At 35.6% G+C, this 20,192-nt stretch overlaps 1 protein-coding gene across 2 annotated transcripts in view; it reads right to left on the bottom strand.

Annotated features, from left to right (window-relative positions):
* Ncam2 (neural cell adhesion molecule 2) overlaps positions 1–18,945 on the bottom strand; it is a 508,956-nt gene extending 490,011 nt beyond the window's left edge. The window contains exon 1 of one of the 2 annotated variants that reach the window (XM_047565378.1): positions 18,704–18,945. In XM_047565378.1, the coding sequence (XP_047421334.1) occupies positions 18,704–18,758 (55 nt within the window). In that variant the 5' untranslated portion in view covers positions 18,759–18,945. The remainder of the gene's footprint in view (positions 1–18,703) is intronic. The other variant, XM_047565377.1, reaches the window with a different exon arrangement.
* Between the last annotated feature and the right edge of the window lie 1,247 nt (positions 18,946–20,192).

Below are 20,192 nucleotides of genomic sequence, written 5' to 3'. Positions count from 1 at the left end.
GTCAAAATCCACACACTCAGGAGGAAAGAGTGTTTTCCTAATAAGTCCTTTTAAATGTCAATAATTAAAGATTCAGAGCAAAGAGTTTATTAAAAACTGACCCATATAAAAAGAAGAATGCACCTGCTATAAGAATAGCTTTCTATTTCTTTTCTTTTTTTCCTTTTTAAATGTTTTTTTATTAGGACATTATCCTTATACATAATGTTGGGGTTCTTTGTGATATATTCATACATGCATATACCATAATTTGCTCCATTTAATTCCCTAGTATTGATCACCTTGCTTGTCTCTATTGGATTTTCTTTGATTTATTTATTTTAAATTGGTACATATAATTATACATAAAAGTGGAATTCATTGTTCTATGTTCATATATGCACATAGCAAAATTTGGTTGATTTTGCACCCCATTACACTCCCTTTCTCTCCCTCCCTTTCTCCCTTGATGCCTTTCCTTGACTGTTGTCTTTTAATTTCTTGAGACCCCTTTTTCATTCCTTTTATATCTAGATTTCACAGAGGAGGAAACACTGACTTTCAAAAATGTTTCAAATGAAAGGAACAATGTACTTGCTCTAAGAATAGTTTTCTATTTCTTAAAATAAAAAAAAGAAAGAAGAATGTAACCATTTGTTAGAAAGAATGAAAACAGTTTTCCAAGTGCATCTTTGTATGCTACCATATCTTTTTGTGTTGCTATTCTTGGTGGGATCCAGAAATGAACTGCCCAGCCCATCCTATTATCTATATTACCCAAAGTTTTTACTACAATCATCATTAAATATTATGACAGAAAACTGGGCTTTGTCTTTGTTTCCTAAATGCAAGCAGGGAAGGTGCCCTATGATGACTGGCTAGAGTAGGGTACTAAGATAAAGAATTACCTTTGGCAACAGAGCACCCAAGTTGCCTCGCTCCCTTAGTCTTTTCTGACTCTACTGCAATGAGAAAGAGACTTAAATAGTTTTCCTATAATTTCTTTACTAGAATAAATATATTAGAAAAGGATAAATTGTTATAGAACTAGCTACTGGAATCACTAATGCTCAAACCAGGAAACCAATATAAGCATTCTCATAGGCACCTGGGGAATCACAACCAACTGAGTCAGGATGCTAAGCTTCCAATAATGACCAGGGCAGTCGGAGCTGAAGTAGACCCTTATCTACTACTGTGAAAACCACTGTACATTGTCACGCTATATAAATAACCTTACAAAATGCCAACAATACTGACTCTACCCAAGTCCAGGTGAAAACCATACCTACCCTTGAGTTAAGAATACAGAAATGTGGAAAAACACTAAGCAAGGACAGTAACCTTCCAGAATAATCTAGACCACAGTTTGAATAGGGTAAAGGAAGAGAAGGGAGTCCTTGAGAGTGGAAGGCAGCTGTGGGAGGGAGATGAACAATATAGGGGACTTGGGATAGACAGTTCTGAGCTATTCAAGTAATGAACTGAATAATGACCTTCAATTCCATGTTCTACATCAGCTATCAAGTCCTACACCATGAGAGCAAACATGCAAATAGCACCTAGATTCTGTAAGGTTCCTAAATGCTAAACTTACTAGTTATAATCTCTTAGCAAAGCATGGGAAAACTAAATAGAATGCATTCAAAAGGAAAGTGGTAAACATAGCTTTCCAAAGCCAATAATCATCTAAAAATAAATATCCTACCATCTTACCAGAATACTTTTTTGCACAGATCCAAATATTCTTTGATAATCTTCCAAGGAAGGTAGGTGAATAAAATATCAAACACAATAACATGACTCCAACATAATAAATAACAATGAAATAACATTAATTGAACACTTACTATTTGTCACTGTTATCCCCACTTTACATATGTGACTATAAAGAAGCCTCCTTTAACAATATTTCTTAATAAGAAGTCAGACACTTTTTGATTCACTTATTGATCTGAATGCCAGTCTCCCAAACATCAGCTGCTGCTCTGAACCAGCACACAGAATCTGACTTAGAAAAATATCTTCAAGGCAAAATAAAATAGTGTTCAAGTATAATCACTCAAAGTTTTGCTTTGATATTTAAGGGAATAAAAAAGAAAATACATTTAAGTATGAAAAGAAGTCTAGGTTCCACAGAGCAGACATTGAATTATTTTCTGAAGCCATCAGTTGGACCACAGCCTCCAAAATCTTCACAGCAAACCACTATGATCTTGTGTGTGAGAAAATGTTTTACCCTAGCACTAAGCAGCCATTGGATTCAGTGTCTGGAACTGCCATGTGCTGGCAGGAATCCACCTAGTAGCCAGCCATTCAGCCAGAATGCTTCAATGACCAGCCACGTGATGTGAATTCTGAGCACCTCAGAAACAATTTTGACTGGTGTCACCAAACCATAAGGAGTAAAAGAAAATCAAAGAAATGTTTCATAATGTGTCCATTCAATACTGGTTATAGAAAAAGGAAAGCTCCTCTCAAATATTATGTTTATTTTTATGAAAATGAACCAGCCAATCATAAAGCTTATAGGAATCAGCAAATTTGAATAGTCTTTGTTGCAAGTAAGTGCACTTATTTGTCTTGAATACCTGCAAACTTGGAAATGCTTTATATGAAAAACATAACCAACATATCTCACGAAAGCTATTAACACAAATGAATTTGTTCTCTGCCATTGGAAATAGAAGCAGATTATCTACTTAATAATCCTCAAAAGGGACTTGACAATCAACCACTGAGATACAAGAGAATTTGTACCTACAGTTGTATGACAGAATCCTTATTGTGATATTACAAATGTGTTAAACAATTTGTTCAGCAGCTTTGTAATAAGCAATATTATAATTCGGTTGTTCAGTGTGATGTAAAAGACAGTAAAACACTGTGAGAAAGTTAGCTGCCTTCATCTCTCCAGTTACAATTTGGGGAAAATGAAATAAAGGATTCAAGCCTGTGCATGCAGTTCAATCACAGACCCTGAGCAGGTGCCAAAGCACTCCTACTACAAATGCCAATTTTATCTATAGTCACTGAATATGTTTTGATGGAAAACATCATCAGTTATGAATACCTGAGTGCTGGGAGTGTCTTTTAAAAACTAAGGTGGGAGAACTGTTTAGTTGTTCTTTTTGTGTAGTACAGAAACAACAAATTTTGTTTGGCAGTCTTGAGAAATTAAACACTGGCTAATTAGTCATTCAGTTATAAAGTGTGAATATAAGTTGAGTGTTTTATCATGGGTTATATCATCTTAGAGACAAAAATCACCAAGAGAAATCATTTAGAATATTCAAGAATTCCAGGGCTAATGAAAAAAAAAAAAAGAAACAAATATAGCAAGTCTGTTGATACACCACTGAATGATAGAATGGTTTTCCAAAGTTATTTATACACATACATACATATATGCATATACACATACATACACACAGAGCTATAGACATACATACATGCCTGAACACAAGTATACACACATCACACTTACATTTACATCTACAAATACATTTGTTACATAACATCTTTATATATTTTTTACAGAAAATTTTACATATTTGGCCATTTGGAAGAATAAGAGTTTCGGTGAGATTACCTGGATAAATAAATAAATAATAAAGAATGGCTATCTAAAAAAGAGAAATTTCAGTGTATGCATAGTTTCATACACCAAGTTCCTGATTTTGAACTACCAAGTTCTTTTATTCACTACGCAATCTCAGTGCTAAGCTGTCCAGAGGCCAGGAACTTGTGCAGCTCTTGGCTGTTTCAGGCATGCATTGGGCTAGAATCCTGATTAGTGAGTCTGCATGATCACCCACATTTCAACATTTAGCCTGTTTTAGCAGTCAATTTAAAATCAATACTCGGTTTCAGTTTCAACTTATCCCTCTAAAGATGATCATGGTTTCCATTAATATTTTTAACTTAACTCTTCCTTTTCCAGAAACCAAAAGAATATTTTTCATTAGCCTTCCTAAACATGAGAACATTATCCTCTGACAAGTCTACAAAGAAAAGCAATTAAATATATTTTCTTTAAATATTTTAAATCCTTGTATTTAGAAGCTTCTGGTGGGCTATTTAGGTTTATGCAATTTAGTTTAAGCCAAATCTGTTACCCTACCCTTGCGGTACATTGACTACACAGGTCCCAAATGTTGAATGGTGGGAGACAGTCAAGTCTACAGTGTTACTGCCTCGATTCAAATGCAATTATCCACTTAACAGCTATGCAACCACAGGGAAATTACTTCATCACATCACCCCTTCATTTCCTCAGTTGTCAGATTTTTAAGAAAATACTAAAAGTGGCATGTAGCTACAGGTATTATATGAGTTCAATAATAATAGCTTTCTTAGGTGAGAGATTAAGTCATAGCCTGTTCACAAAAGAAATTAGTATTTTACCTTACTATTTTTTTTTTCCTTTTGGAGACTGGATCTCATTATGTTGCCTAAACTCCTAGACTCAAGTGATCCTCTGAATACAAGTAAATGCACATACCACCACACCCAGCTCTTCCCTTACCATTCTTAAACTTAGCAAGGTAAACTAAAGCCATGTTAATGGCTTCTTTCTCCTAGCATGAAGACAATTAATCCCATACCAGTCACCCTGGATTCAAACTCCCCCTTTGCCACTAAGCACTTTCATGAGTTTGGCAGGTCATTTAATCTCCCAATCTCCTCATTTCAGCATCTATAAAACAGAATCAACTTCCAAAGTATATTTGGAGGATTATATGTAATCACACATGTAAACAACATAAAAATGGTACAGTGTCACTATTTTATAAATGTTGGTTTTTGATATTCACATTGTTTAAATATTTTGCCAAAAAGTTCCTTTCAACATTCCTGTCAGACATACTTGACCACTACCACCATCATTTGTCCCTCTTTCTCTCCTCTACTCACTGGAAGCTGAATTTCATTAGTCAATTGTATAGCTCAAAGTGGGCAGATCTCCCTAACCACAACAGGAATGAATAAAGGAAAATTATCTTAATGCTATTCTCCTCAACAGTGTTTGGTTTAGGAGTGTTCATATGAAACAATTCTTGTCAAGGAGAACGGAGGGAAGTCTGCCAGATGACACATGGGGATTTTTCCTTCAAACAAATCCAGTGGGGAAAACATACGTACTTCTTTTCTAACTTCAGATATTATTGTATAATAATGTGTCACATGGAACTGAAGTCAAGTTTCTTCCATGAAGTCAAGGGTAGACACATGAAATCCAAATCTACCTCCAGATGGCCATTTATGTGGTATAGAGGATTTTTATTTTTAAACCATTTTAGATTGTTCTTCTCTTCCTTGCCTCTAAAAGCATCTTAAACTGATATAATTTCATTATGAAAGTATTCTGAAAGTCAACCACAAACTGATGACTTACTAAATTATTAATAATTATAGTTTCATAATAAGAGAAGCCATTTAAAGATACAACTTATATTTAAATATTAATGTTATGTAGTCCTTAATGAATTATACTAACCTAAATAATCGAGCTGCCCCACCTTGAACCCTATTCTGATATCTCTAAATGCTGCTGGTTCTCTATGCCATTAATCTTGCATGTCACTAGAAGATTTACTCATTTACTAATTGGCAATCAATAGGCTAAGAATTGCTTCTTAAAATAAAATGAATAAGTGCTGTGGCAGTTATCATCTCCATTTTTTGAGGAGCCTCCATAATGTTTTCTATAATGACTGTACTAATTTGCATCCCCCCAACAGTGTGCAAAGCTTCTCCTGTTCCCCACATCCTCGCTGACACTTGTGGTACTTGTTTTTTTTTTTTTTTTTTTTTGGTAGTAGTCATTCCAATTGCTGTTAGGTGATATTTCAAGGTGGTAATGAATTTGCATTTCCCTGATAATTAATCATATTGAGCATTTTTTCATGTACGCCTTGGCATTTCTATGTCTTCTTTTGGGAAATACATATTCAGGTTCTTTGTCCAGTTTTAAATGGGGTTATTGCTTTTATTTGCATTTGAATTAATTTTCTCCTATATTTCAGATATAAACCCCTTACTAGAGGTATGACTGCTAAACTTTCCTACAATTCCTAGGTTGTGACTTCACTCTCTTGTTTCCTTTGTTATACAGAGTTTTTTAGTTTGAAAGAATGCTATCTATCTGTCCACTTTGCTTTTGAAATTTGTGCCAGTGAAATCATGCAATCCACCAATCACCCCACTTTGGGGTATATATCCAAAGGGAATGACAACTGTATGCCAGAGACATATCTGCATTCCTATGTTGATTATAGCATGATTCAAAATATCCAATATATGAAATCAAACTGAGTATTCATCTATGGATAAATGGTTAAAGAAAATATTCAATACAATACACACAAGGAGAATAATATTCAGCCTTATAAAGTGAATGAAATTCTATCATTTGCAGCAATGTACATGACCTTAGAGGACATCATGCTTAGTAAGATTAGCCAGGCACAGAGAGATACTTTATGAGCATATGTGGAATATAAAAATGTCAAAACTATAGAAGCAGAGAGTAGAACTATCGTTGCCAAGAGCTAGGGGTTGGGACAAATGAGGTGATGGTTAAAGTGTACAAAGCCTCAGTTAAGTAGGGTCAATAAGTTTTGGAAATCTATTGCACAGTATGGTGACTCTAGTTAATAATAATGTACTATTTAATTTAAAATTGTGAAGAGTTAAAGCGCTAAATATTCTCAGTACACAAAAAGATAAGTATGTGAACATGTTCATTTACTCAGTTAATACCATAATACATACATTCATTAAAACATCACTTTCATCATTGTAAATGCATATAATTTTTGTCAATTTTACCCTTTTTAGTACTGGAATGGGGGGGAATCATTAGAATGAATGGTAAAAGCCTGAAACTGGAGATACTCCAAAAGCTTCCTTCCTCTTCATTAATTCATTGTTACTTTAAGGGACAATGTTTTAGTCAGTGGAATGAGTATAATTTTTTTTCATTTATTAGATGTCACATACCTTTTTCTTTTAAAGTTTGAATTCAATTCTCTCACATGTAAAATATTAGTTCACAACTCCTCATGTATTTTGAATAAAAACTGAAGTAACCCCAATGAAAAAACTCTGCACAATACCTGACAGAATTTCTTCCTTTTTTTTTTTTTTTTCAGTTAATTCACCAAATACTCATTAAAAGACAATGTTCCCAGAGGAAGCAAAGTGACTTAACAATCACTCTGTTAGGGAACATCTTCTTCTCCCCTTTTATGCAGATAACTATCTCACTTTTTACCCAAGCTCTTCAAACATCTGGCATAACCACATCACCATTCTCTTTTAGAGTGTGCTTCCTCCTCCCTGAAACAAAACAGGGATTGATTTTTACAAAGATTAGTTGCTTTCCTTTATCACTCAACCTCAGCTTCCTGCACCTCTGCTTGGAGCTTAGACAGCAGAAGTCATAATTAGATTGTAAAAATTTACTCTTCCCATTATAACTACATATCCATGCACATGGCCTAAGAAATGGAACCTTTCAAATAAAGGGCAGGGTAGAAGGCTGAGAGACAGCTGAGCAGAAAGAGCCAAGCAAAAGTTGAACAATAAAAAGTTCCCTTTCCAATCATACTCAATGACTTAATCTCTTGATTTTCCGAGCAAGAGAGAGATATGCTCTGCTTAAAGAAATCACTGTTTATTAACCACTGTATAAATGCACAGTGTAGGAAGGAGGATAGTTTTAATGAAATGTTTCATTAGAATAGAAATGAAACAGGGACTTGAAAGACAACATAGATTAGCAACTTAGAGTATTGCATAACAGTCAGAAATTCATACTAAGAAATGTTATTTTGGGAACATGAGAATACTAAAATTGAATATTGCACATCCATTGTGGATATGGTTGTAAAGATTTTCATGAACCATACAGGATGGCGAAGTGCCATTTAATAACCTATGTTGAATTTTGTTTTAAGTTGCAAACCACCTGCAGTTCCTCCAGAGGTACAATGCATTAGCATGGGGCTTTTGAGGGTGCTTTGAAGTAAAATGACTCATCTAGATAACTAATTAAAGCAATTATAAATTACGTGAAATTTGAGGGATGAAATAAAAGCAAAAAATGAATAAATCAGAAGCAACAGTAATGCCTTTCATTGCAAATTTTTTCAAGTTAAAAGTGGCATACATAATAATGGTGATGTAAGTGAATAAATGGTAAGCAGTTAAATAAACAGGTAATAAAGACATTCTAGAGCATTCAAAAATGTATTCAAATGTATTCAGTCCAATTAATCTAAATGTTTTTTTCACTAAATTCAGACCTAGAAAACACTGAAATAACATGAAAGAAATTATGGGTAGCAGATAAAAGACTATTTTTGAGGTTAAATGAAATTTCAGTTTTTAAAAACTGAAAATCCAAGTGCCTGTGATGTGAAAAAATAAGGTTAAAAACTCATTCTTTTCTTGCTTCTCTTTTTTTTCTATATATACAGTTTAGAATTGGTTTCCAATAAGCATTGAATGAATAATCAACTTTTAATTAACCACATGGGATTATCTTGATGTTGAGGACTTTAATTACTTGCTGTATTGACACATCAGACATTTACTATTGACAATATCTTATCTGGTTAATTATACCACTATCAATATCCTCTATCCCCCTGTCTTATTTCTATTGCTATATATAAACTTTTAAAACCTCAACTATATAGCCTTCTCCTGTGCTCCAGGTATGACTTCAATAAAATAAATCTTCTAGCCAAATTGTGTTTGTTTTATTTTTGTGGTGGTAGGGATTAAAACCCAGGGCCTCATAGATGCTAGGCAAGCACTGTACCACTGAGTTACATCCCCAGCTAAGCTTTCAGTTTGTGTTATTCAGAGCTGAATTAATTTTTAGTGAGGAGATAACAAAAGGGATAAAGTAGGTCATTTTTGCTATTCCTCCTAAATTAAATAATCATTGTAACTTTGTTATAGACATTCACATATTTATAGAATGTCAGCTATACACGTGGCAGTGATAAAAACTAAATATTTGAAATAAACATTCAGACCTCTCTAAACTCAAGAATAAATACATTTTAAAACCATTGTGGTTTACTTTTGCTGGGTAATATTTAAATATTCAATCAGCACATATTTGCATATTTGGGAAGCAACCACTATAATCCAGGGATACACTTCATTTAATGCAGAACCAGCATGGAACGGCCATCTTGCTCTCAAGTGTTCACTTGGAAGGTCATAATAGAGTACAAGTCTGATATGCAGAATTCAAGGGTACTATCAACTTTGGCTCTCCAATGCCTGGAACAATGAATAGTTTGAAGTAAACAATTAATTCGTATTTCTTAGAAGAATGAAAGTTGTCTTCAGTGATGAGATGTTTCAAGCTGAGACTTAAAGGTAATCAAGAGGAATTTCCCAGACAAAGAAAGGTGGAGAAAGTGTGAAAGACATAGGCTATATACACAAGGGTTCAAACCTGGGAATTCCAGAAATGGGACAAGTTTATTGAGTGTGCATAAAAATAACCAATGAAGCTGAGAAAAGATGTTATGCAAATGAATAAAAGGCAAAAGTAACAGTCTCAGTAAGGACATACCAAGTAGCTGAAATAAGAAATAGAACTCTAATTATAATTAGTAACATCCAATAAACTCAGTCCAAAAGTAACTTGGAAGAGCATCACAATAGAAAATATGTGCTCTACTAAGAAATCATTTTTAATTGCTACTTCATTCATATGAGTACAAGAAGCAGTTAGATAAAAGCAGAGAAATTATAATAGAAAAACATAATGTATCTAGAGTAAAATATTTATATCAAATCCTAGTCATTCTTAAGATTTTCTTCTTGGACACATAATTTCACCTCTTTGTCATTCATTTTCTTCTGTTTAAATTCAGCAATACCATCTTTCAATTTATAACTGTAGGACAACAAATAGTTGAATTAAAGTTGACTATCATAGCTTTGATCAACTTATCCACTTTACATAATATGGTATGTATATTTTAAATTATTAAATTATATGATGTAACTCAAACCTTTTGTTAATTCAAGAGTTTTACCTGGTGTAAATTGCCATATAATTTTATTCTCATTAACATCAAAAAGTTATACTGCAAATAATTATTCTATGATTAAAATCTATGAAAAGGAGTCTGTTTTCAGACAATTGAAAATGTGCTTAATTTCAGTGGGTAATAGAAAGTTATAAAAGGTTTATCTAGGTTAACAAATATTAAAAATAAAAAGCACGTAAATATCATAAATCAAAATTTTAATCAATTAAATGCCATATTCTTCAGACTATATTTTAATCTTTATCTAATCTGTGTTTAGCAGTTTCCTCATACATGATACAAAGTTATGGTTAGAATATAAAAATGCAGCTGCTTTTCTCAGGCCATATGTTCAATGTATGAGATTTGTAGAAAATAATCAGAGATCAGAGAGAAATTAAGTAGAACAGTAAACATAAAAATATTCTGGAAGTTCAGTATTAGAGGTACTAAAAGACCCCATGGGAATAGACACGTTTTAATAATAGAATAAAGATCCACAAACCCTGTCCTTATTACTCAGAACAAAGTAAAAATGTGCTTATTTTCCTAAGTGGGGATGTACTCATACTATAGGTCTCAGTCATATTAAATGGTCTTATTTTATAAGTAGAGGCAAGCAGATGGTGCCACAGCTAAATATTTACATCTACAGAAAACTATGGTGTCTTTAAAATCATGCAATAAAAAGTACCATGGTTTATGGGAAAAGACAGGACTAGGAAGCCAAACCTACAAAACCTGCATAAATTTGTAACCAAGCACTAACAAAAACCATCAGGATCTTAGTTGGAATGCTATTGTAGTAGAGCCTCTGCTAGTGTTTGCACCTAGCTTTGCAACTAGCTTTGCAACTCCTATTAAGATGCAAGTCCAGAAGAGCATGCAGTTTAAAATGAAAACTATGGACCATGGTGAAGCCTTTAAAAAATAAAAACAACAAAGTGAACAAACAAACATCGCAGGGTAGAGTGACTTCCTAGCTTCTTCTGAGTTACTTCTGCACTGCCAGGTACATAACAGTAGAAAGCAAGCTGTCCTTAAAGCCACTCAACAAACTAACACCCGTACTAAAGGAAGGCAGCCAGACTGACTTTTCATATTTTTCTCAATGTCTTCACATGTTGCTAAGGTATTCTCTTTAACTGTGAGAAAGCTTGGTCTTAACCACTTAAAAAATAATGAGCTTTAAAAAATCATGTAAGGATCAACACAATTCCTGCATTATTATGCATTTCCCACTATTTACTGGTGGCTTTTAAGATGTTTCAAAGAGACACACACTGTATTTCTTTCAACAACAAAAACATACTGAAATATATCTTAAAAGTACTGTACACTTGGGGTGTCAGCCTACATGACATATTTAAAAGCCCCAGGCAAACCAGTCACAATCTCAGGAGCATAGTCTAGGAAATGATTATTTAGTCAAGATTAAATGAGATAATGAGTGAGTATGCTCCTGCATAATTCCCAGGCATGAAATAGGTGCTCAAAAAGTCTTGGTTCCTTTCTCTTCCTTTCAACACTAATAAAAAAATTGTTCAACTATACATGTTTGGTACCAAAAATCTTTTTGTGTGTGTTATTTTAGTTTTCAGTTTAGTACTTTAATTTTCATTCAATTTGTTCTGCTTTGTTTTGTTCTAGTTGCCCAGATATAAAAATAAAAACAAATGAATTAAACAGAGAAAGTGACTTAAATGGAAAATTTGTAATAAAATCTAAATTTACCCACATACTTCTGAAATTTTACCTCAAATGTCAGATATATACTAAACAATATTTAAAGTACAAATGGTGATGAAACAATGAAATAAAGACAGACAATAAATAAAACTGGAGAGGTGATTCTGAAAAGAAATTATAATAAACCAGTAGTTTGCATTTCCAAATTTTTTATGACAAGTTGTCCCATAGATACTTCAAACTGAACTTTAAAAAAAAGATAACAAATATAAAAATTGCTATAAATGAGTGGTTTCAGCCAAATGGGATTAATATTTCCAGTTCCTCCTTCCTATCAACCTTCCAAATCGAATGCATTACTAAGACCCATTATTTCTTCCATGGAAACGTGTTGTGTTCACTCCTCTTTCATTTTCCTTTGGTTCATCTTATGTTTGGCCAGTAGGCTTAAAAACAAAGCAATTTAAATCATGCTATTCCTGCCAAACACCAGCTCCCAAAGATTTAAACAAAAGTCAAACTTAGCTTGGCCTCAAAGCATTTCTGCCTCCCTTTTCCAATATCTCATTATGACTCCAGCAATTCACCTTTCCAACCTATTTAATGAAAGCAAACACTTTAATAAATCCCTAATCCAGAGACATTAAACTGGATTATTTGTCTTTCAAACATTTGTCTCCTTTCCTACAATTGGTTCACTCATTTTTTTTCTTCCTTGTATGCTTTTCTCCATTTACCTTTTCTACTCTGAACCTCCCTTTTGGAGAGCCTCTCATTAGAGGCTAGACTTGGAAATGCCTCAAATTCAAATCCTCACTCCCTGTCTGTGCAAAAAAAAAGGATTTGTATTTTTATGCCCATCACGGTCACATATAAAGAGCACATACAAATAAGATAACAATTTTAGAAGATACTACAACTGGGCCGAAGAGTTAGTGAATACTCAAAGATTTTTTTTGTTCATTCTAGGTGTTAAACTTCTATGGATTCAGACCGTTTAATTTTTAATTAATTATCTGATGTCTTTTGTCATCTTAACAACATTTTGTCAAACAGCTTATTAGTTTCCCAAATACTTATTTGGCTCTTTAAATTTATATTTTTTGTCTTCTCAACAATAAGCATGGAATTATCTGCACCACTCACTTCTCTACATACATGCAAATTTTCAAACAAAAGCATAAAATACATTTTAAAAAATCATTGAAATAGAAGTAAAAAAAAAATCTAATTCCAAATAACTAATATCTGATAGACACAAATCAGATAGTTTCTCTGTACCTAAATTTCTTCATTCGTATACAATATGGATAAAATTTCTTCATCTGCTTAAAAGTCCATTGAATTCTTGATGAATATCAAGTTCTAAGGCAATCCAAAACACTTGGGAAAAGTGGTTTGTAGCATTATAAGGTGCTCACCATTAAGGTCTCACCAAGTCTGTATTAATTGACAATATGAAATTTATGCATCTGTTACTTTGATCTGAAGATGTCCCCTAGATTAAATGTTTTAATCTATGCAAAAGTTTGGTGTTAGGAGAAATAAATTGTTAGGAGACCAGAGCTCTAGTTAGTGACTATTTATTTTCTACTTGATCATCAGTATGTCACTTATCCTAATTGTGTGCTCATCCTAAGCATCTGGTACCTAATACCAGCCATAAAGATTCATGATACAAAAGAGCAACCCAGTCCTCAAGACCTTTTACTGCCATCTGCTGGAAAATTGTGAAAATAAACGAGTTCTATAGCTATGACTCCAAGTGGCGCCCCCTGGAGTTGTTCACTATACAACCTATGAAATTGTTTTAGCACGGCTGCATAACGAGGTGCCAGGGGCAAAGCAGGTGTTTGATACATTCTATATAAATGAGTAAGTGATGAATGAGTCATGGTCAACTATGAATTTGATAAACCTCACCCCCTCAATATGTACCTTTAGTTATAGAGCAGCTTTTGCTGATTTTTAAAAATTGGATAAATGAGATATTTTGTGAACAACAGGTAAGTTTATCTTTAAACTTATTATTAAAATATATAAATATCTGGAGTAGTGGAGTTGACATTTTACAAGGTGTCTACATTTACCTATTATCACAATGACTCCTCATGGCTGAGTATCAAGGTTAACATTATCATATCACATTTTCAAATGATCAAAGAGTGATTCTAAGTTCAAATTCTTTCTTCAAAGTCAAGACACTTAGTACTCTGGCTTTTATGATTCCAGACCCACTGCTCTTCCCCCTCCCTTTTTTGTTCTATAATAAACAAAAAAGAACCAAGAAAAGTCTTTAAGCTCTCATCTTTTTGATTGCTATGCTCATAAACATTATCAAACACCTTCACCATGCCTCTTAATTATTTAAATTCAGACAAGTATGTTTCATTACATCATAGCCTTTTAAACATTTTCTGGAGTTTGATAAAGTGTTAGTGGTGTGAGTGAACATGCAACTAAGACACTCACTATCATCTGCAACTAAGACACTCACAGCGTTGTTCACTATGTGCCATTAGCACTATCATGACTAATTAGTTACGAGTTATTACAAAATTAAAGTTCGCCATAAAAAGTGCTTTTATTTGCTGAACAATTAAAGATAGTTTTGCTCTATGAAGTGTAGGAATATTACAATTAATAAAATCATAAAAGCATGCTTGCATCTTAAAGTGTTCTATCATATAATTTTGAAAATTAGTTTTAATTTATAATCTCTTAAATAGGTCTATCCTCAATATAATTGAGATAGTAGAAAAGGTTCAAGGAATTTAGAATTTAGGTCAATAAAACTTGAAAAACAATCATACTGCCTTTATAGGAATATTAAACTTATTAAACAAATTTTGCTTACACCAACACCCAGAGGATTAATTTTATTTTGAACAACAACAACAAAAAAGCCCAAAAACAAGCAATTCAGAATTGTTCTACCACTTATTGAGCACTTTTCTTCATGTTCTCTAAAGTTCACTGCTGTGAGAGATGACCCTGAAAACAGATAAGTTAAAATGATTTCCCAAATGTCAAAAAAGCCAATGGTGCAGCAGGACCAGTTCCAGAATCTTCAGATTGTGGATCCTGCACAGATTGTGGATTGTGCCCAGATCCAGTACCAGGAAACAGGCAAAAGCAAATTACACTATTCAGCTCGGTTACTACCCTCAATCTACAGCTCATTTCTCAGTCTCATTGCTCTATTTTGGAAATAAGGCCATTTCATTTACAAAATTATATAAAGTTTGACTATCTTCTTATATTACAGGAGGTTCTTTTGTTCCATTAATTGCTTCTCTAGCAGGATCTCACCTCTGGGAGACCATAAGCCCCTCTGAGTCATTGAAGAAGCTCATCTGACACTGGGGACACACCAACTTCTCTTGTTCTGTAGGCTCAGAGTTAGCATGAGAAACCAAAGTGAGAAAATGGTTTGCTTAACTCCTTGGACATAAAGGAGATGTTCATTGACAAAAAAAAAAAAAAAAAAAAAAGTTAATTAATTTACATGGCCTATCTTCTCTAAATGCAAATGAATATGCAGTTGATTCAATAGAAAGCAATAGAAAGTTTTGACAAAGACATTGGCATCAAAGAGTTAGAGCAGGATAGACATTAAAAGGATATAAAAGAGGCTGTAACTGTATAACAACTTGGACAGAGGATAAGTTTGGAGAAATATTTCCTATAGACCTGAAACTAGTAGACTCACACACCTGTGCTCTAGTTTTAGAAGGTACATTTCTCTAGTAAACAATGGTTTATTAGCACTTCCCCCAAAAGAATAAATGTAAGCTGATGCCTGGTTTAACCAATTAAATTGGCAATTCATACAAAAACACACTTATCATATGATTTGGCTTAAATAAGTATTCTAACCATGTGTGGCTGAACTGGACTGCAAGACATGTGAACAGCACTGTTTTTACTTTTGATTTTAGTACAATCCTGCTTCTATTTCATACATATGAACAACCACTTACAGAGAGATATTTATTAGTCATGCTTGGGCAATTTTTAAAAGAAGAAAATGACACTGGGAATGTTTAAAATGTTTGTGAATTTGAATTTACAAATATTCCAGCATCAAATCCACTGTTGTTCACCCAAGATGCAGGTTATCACTTGAGAATTATAACCACCAAGGCGATGACCAAGTTTTGAATACAAAGCAAAAATAATTGCAAAAGTTACAGAATTATAAAATCTCCCATACATGGACAATCAAAATCAAACCTGACAATTAAATTACAATCTTACTTCATTAGATATTAATCTTGCAGTGGAAATGAGTGGCTTTTAAAGGAGCATTTCTGCTACAGTAAAAAAGCTCTCACTACAGAACAATAAGGTTGCATTGAAAGTTAGAAGTAGGAAGGACTATTAGGTCTCATTAGCTAATTATGGTATTGGCATCCACTTAAGTTAGTCAGTTTTTCACTTGTGTCATTTTCTCCAATTCAACTGCTGCGGTTCAAAACGTTTTGACTACTTAAAAGGGAATACATCATCGTTGCCTTTCCCCGGTCTAACTGCACACCACTTTCCAAAGCAATAGCTTCAATCATGCTTCATAAAATCCCCTGCAAGTATATTGTTGGAAACATAAATCAGCAAGCTGGGGTTTTAGTATTTCTAAGGCAAGCCCAGGGATCACTGACTGGTGGCTTTTCCATGGCCCTATTTACAAAAGAATAAACAAAATTATGAGTTACACTAGACCCATTTTTTTTAAACAGCTCCCAGTGGCGTGTCTGATACTTGCTCTTGCATCCTTAATTGCAGAACAAAACACTAGCATAGAGGAATTAGACTCCAAGATGAGGAATTCTATTTCTAAGCATCTCTGACTTCATTAAGACACATGGCACAGAAGCACTACATGTTCGTCCTCACAAAAGCCAGGTTCTTCTGATATGCATCTATGGCTCTATAAGTCTTATGTATTTTGAAACTGTACCAAATAGAGAGATCTTCTTTACAACGATGCTCTCCTTCTACCCTGTTTCATTACAGTGAATATGGGTTCCCCTACAGGCATGCTTCCGTTTCAGAGCCCTTCTTTATAACCACCCTGCATTCTGATTATAAATTAGCAAAATCACAATTTCAAATATAGGTTACATGGATGAACCAAATTATGTATGTCTGGGTGTACCATTTAAATCTAGATATTTAAACGTTCCTAGATTTCCTTGTATTCCCAAATTCCAGCACAGTTAATAACTGCAATGATAAATGTACAGACTCCACAACCAAGACATTTTTTTCTTCTCCAAACCACTCATAATGTAATCATAAGTCTGCATAAACTTGCTTCCTATTATGCTCCATATTTTGCCATAATATCTACATTTACTTAATTACAGTTGTATTTTAACTGCAATTTCAAGTTCTGTTTCTTAGTATTAAGAAATACCAGTCTATATTATGAATGAACAGTTAAACAAAATCAGCAGCTCTCCAAAAAATTAAAGCAGCATTATCTGCAGGGAATAAGTGTATGAGAGTGGTGGAATTAACAGATTGAGATCATACTGGTTTCAGATGAACATATCTGCAATTTTTCTAAGACTGAAATATTATATACTCCATGTTATGGGAAAATGAGCAGTATCTTACTGAGACACTTCACAAACTATAAAAATATCCAGCATTTGCATTCTATTTCTAAACATAAAATCTGCATTCAATTGTGTTTCATCAGTCACTGACACTAAAGCTTTGGGGAAGAGAAGGGCAGAGAGAAAGGAAGGTTTTCACATCCAAAATGTCAAGCCCGGTTGAAGAATGATAGGACTCTGTGTGCAAGAGCAGAAGCAACCATTTCAGGACATAAAATGGAGTTCTACCACCCCCTGCTGGACCAAATGAGCAACACAGAAGAGGCTAAAAATGCTCAGAATTGAACATAGTGAAGATATTTTAAGTTATCTCGCAATTTATTATTTTATTAAAAAAAGAATTTCATGCAACACTGATAATATATTATCTTCTATTATTACACATCACAAAATTACTGATAATTTCTTTTCCTGTGAAGACTTCAACCAATACGTGTTTTAGCATTTTGTTTCCTCAATTAAATGTCCAAACTTGTCTGGACAGTTGAAAATGTTTCTATTTTTTTATAAATATATTTAAAGTGAATGTGCACTATCAAAAGAAGTAAGATAAATTGATATCTATTTTTATACAGATTAACAGAGGTAGCTTCCACAATTTCTCCCTTAGGTTATTCTACAAGGCTATTATTATTTTTTTTAATATATAAAAGCTCCCACCAGTTCTCCACAACCTCCCCAATCCCCTACAGTGTAATTGCAATCTGATGTTATAAAATTCTTCAATTTTGCTGTATTAACAAGGGGGAGGGGTGGGGGTCAAAATGAATGACTGCAACACATCCCTAGTTTTATCCATTTGCTTTCTTACACACAACATCTATGGCCCCTCTCTTAGTTTCCTACATAAATAAGCCATCATCGTTCACTTCATAGTCAGGAATTGGTTTGGGGAAAAGAGTCTCTAATTTCTTGCATACAACAGATATTTTACAAATTAGTTTAATGCTGATAGTTTTTGCTGCTTCTGTAAAACATCATTGTACCCTTTCCTTTCGCAACCTCAGATATTTAACTATGAATACACACTGACATACTCATCCAGTATTTGAAAATGAAAATCAGAAAGCTAAAATCCCAGAAAAAGACGCAGTTTGCCTCGATCTCCTGCTCACTGATGCCCATCTCCAATTCTGTATTTTCTTGTCCTTATTTAAGGGTCTCAACACAACAGACACAATTTGAGGGGCAGCTAAAAGAAGGAGCTAAAATAATAATAATAACAACAACAATAACTGTAACTTTAGTTCTTTCATTTAATTCTTCCTGTGCCTCCCTCTTTGCCTCTCTGGGTTGGGTGGAAGGGGGAGGGAAAGTAAATGCAATAAAGCACCACACTCCTACCTTGCCCGCTACTGACAAGCAACCCGAGCAGGTAGAAGGAGAGGAGGAGGCTCATGTTCAGGACGTGACACTGGTGGACAGTTCCAAAGTTATTAAGTCCAGCCCTGGAGAGAGAACCTTCCGCTGCCACGGCCACCTCTGCTAGACCGCCGCCGCTCCCGGGGTGCCCCAGCCGCCCGCAGCCCGCGCGCTCCTCCTCGCAAAGTGACTGCAAGCTCCGCTCCTTGCCGCACTATATCCAGGCAGCAGCGGCGGCAGCGGCAGCAGCAGCAGCGGCCGCCGCGGCGGCAGCAGAGCTGAGCGGGAGGGAGGCGGGGGCGGGGACGCGAGCGAGGAGGCGCGGCCGAGGCGTATCCCTCCGCGCTGCACGGCGGACGTTGCACCCGGAGGCGCGCAGCCCGGGGATTCGTCCGCAGTGGAGCTCGGAGCTGCAGGTTCGCTGCCCGGTGTCTCCAGATAGAGGTGCTGCTGCGATCGGGCTGGCAGGAGTACATCGGCGAGTGATGGTCCCACACTCAACCTGCCAGCCACCCTCACGCGGGCGGAAGTCCCTGGGCCAAGAAAGGAGGTGACAAGCAGCCTCCCAGCTTCCTCACCCGCTGGCCACTCGGGGGAAGCTGAGTTGATACCGCTGCTGATGCTGCAGATGGCCTCCTGGTCCTGGACCTCAGTCGCACCCGAGCTCAACGGCTGGGGGAGACCGTGGGGCAAGCGATAAATTCCTTGGCTCGCATTTCTCCTCAAGATCGTGCGAGGTGTAGGGAGAGAGTTCTCCGTCTCTCCCAGATCGTTCCTTTTACTCAGACCTGGAGCAGATTGGCACCTTCAGCGACGGTCCCCTTCCCGTGCTCTCCACTCCGCCACGGCAGAGGGAAAGCAATTGTCCTCTAGAATCTACAATGCCGGTCTCCTCTGGCGCTAGAGGGTAGGCGGAAAGATGTGCAGGTGTTTCTTTACATGTTGCTGTTGAGAACAGGTATCTTTAGGGACATCGAGGCGGATGAGACATGGGAGGGGCTGCTTCAACTAGGCTGAGTGTTAACTGCGTCCTTAGAGAACTCTGCAGTCTCTCCTCACCACATATTTGGCTCTGCCTGTGGTCCCTAGAGCACAGCTTTGACCAGGTCCCCGCAGGAATGCAACGACGGAGGTCCTGTAAATGTAAAATGATGAATTGTGCAGAGATCCTACCCGAGGCCCGTCACCTGTAACCCCTCCCACCCACCCGTACACTGCGTGCATGTGCAAGTGTAAATTTAAGTGATGGAGCGGTGGTAAGCACCCAGAACTAACTCTCCTCACCTAAAGGTTGAGACATGTCATTATTTGTTCTGGAGGGGTAGGAAAAGATTTGTCACTTGAATGTCAAACCTGTGGAACACGCGAAGTAAGAGGCACAATCACTGGCCCCAGGGCCCTTGTCTCCCTGCCCCTGGGTCAGGGCGACCAGCTGGAACTGACAACAGTTCCTCTAGTCTGCACATTTGTT

This window comes from Sciurus carolinensis, chromosome 9, assembly GCF_902686445.1.
Source record: "Sciurus carolinensis chromosome 9, mSciCar1.2, whole genome shotgun sequence".
NCBI lineage: Eukaryota > Metazoa > Chordata > Mammalia > Rodentia > Sciuridae > Sciurus > Sciurus carolinensis.
This window is presented reverse-complemented; position numbering and strand designations above follow the sequence as displayed.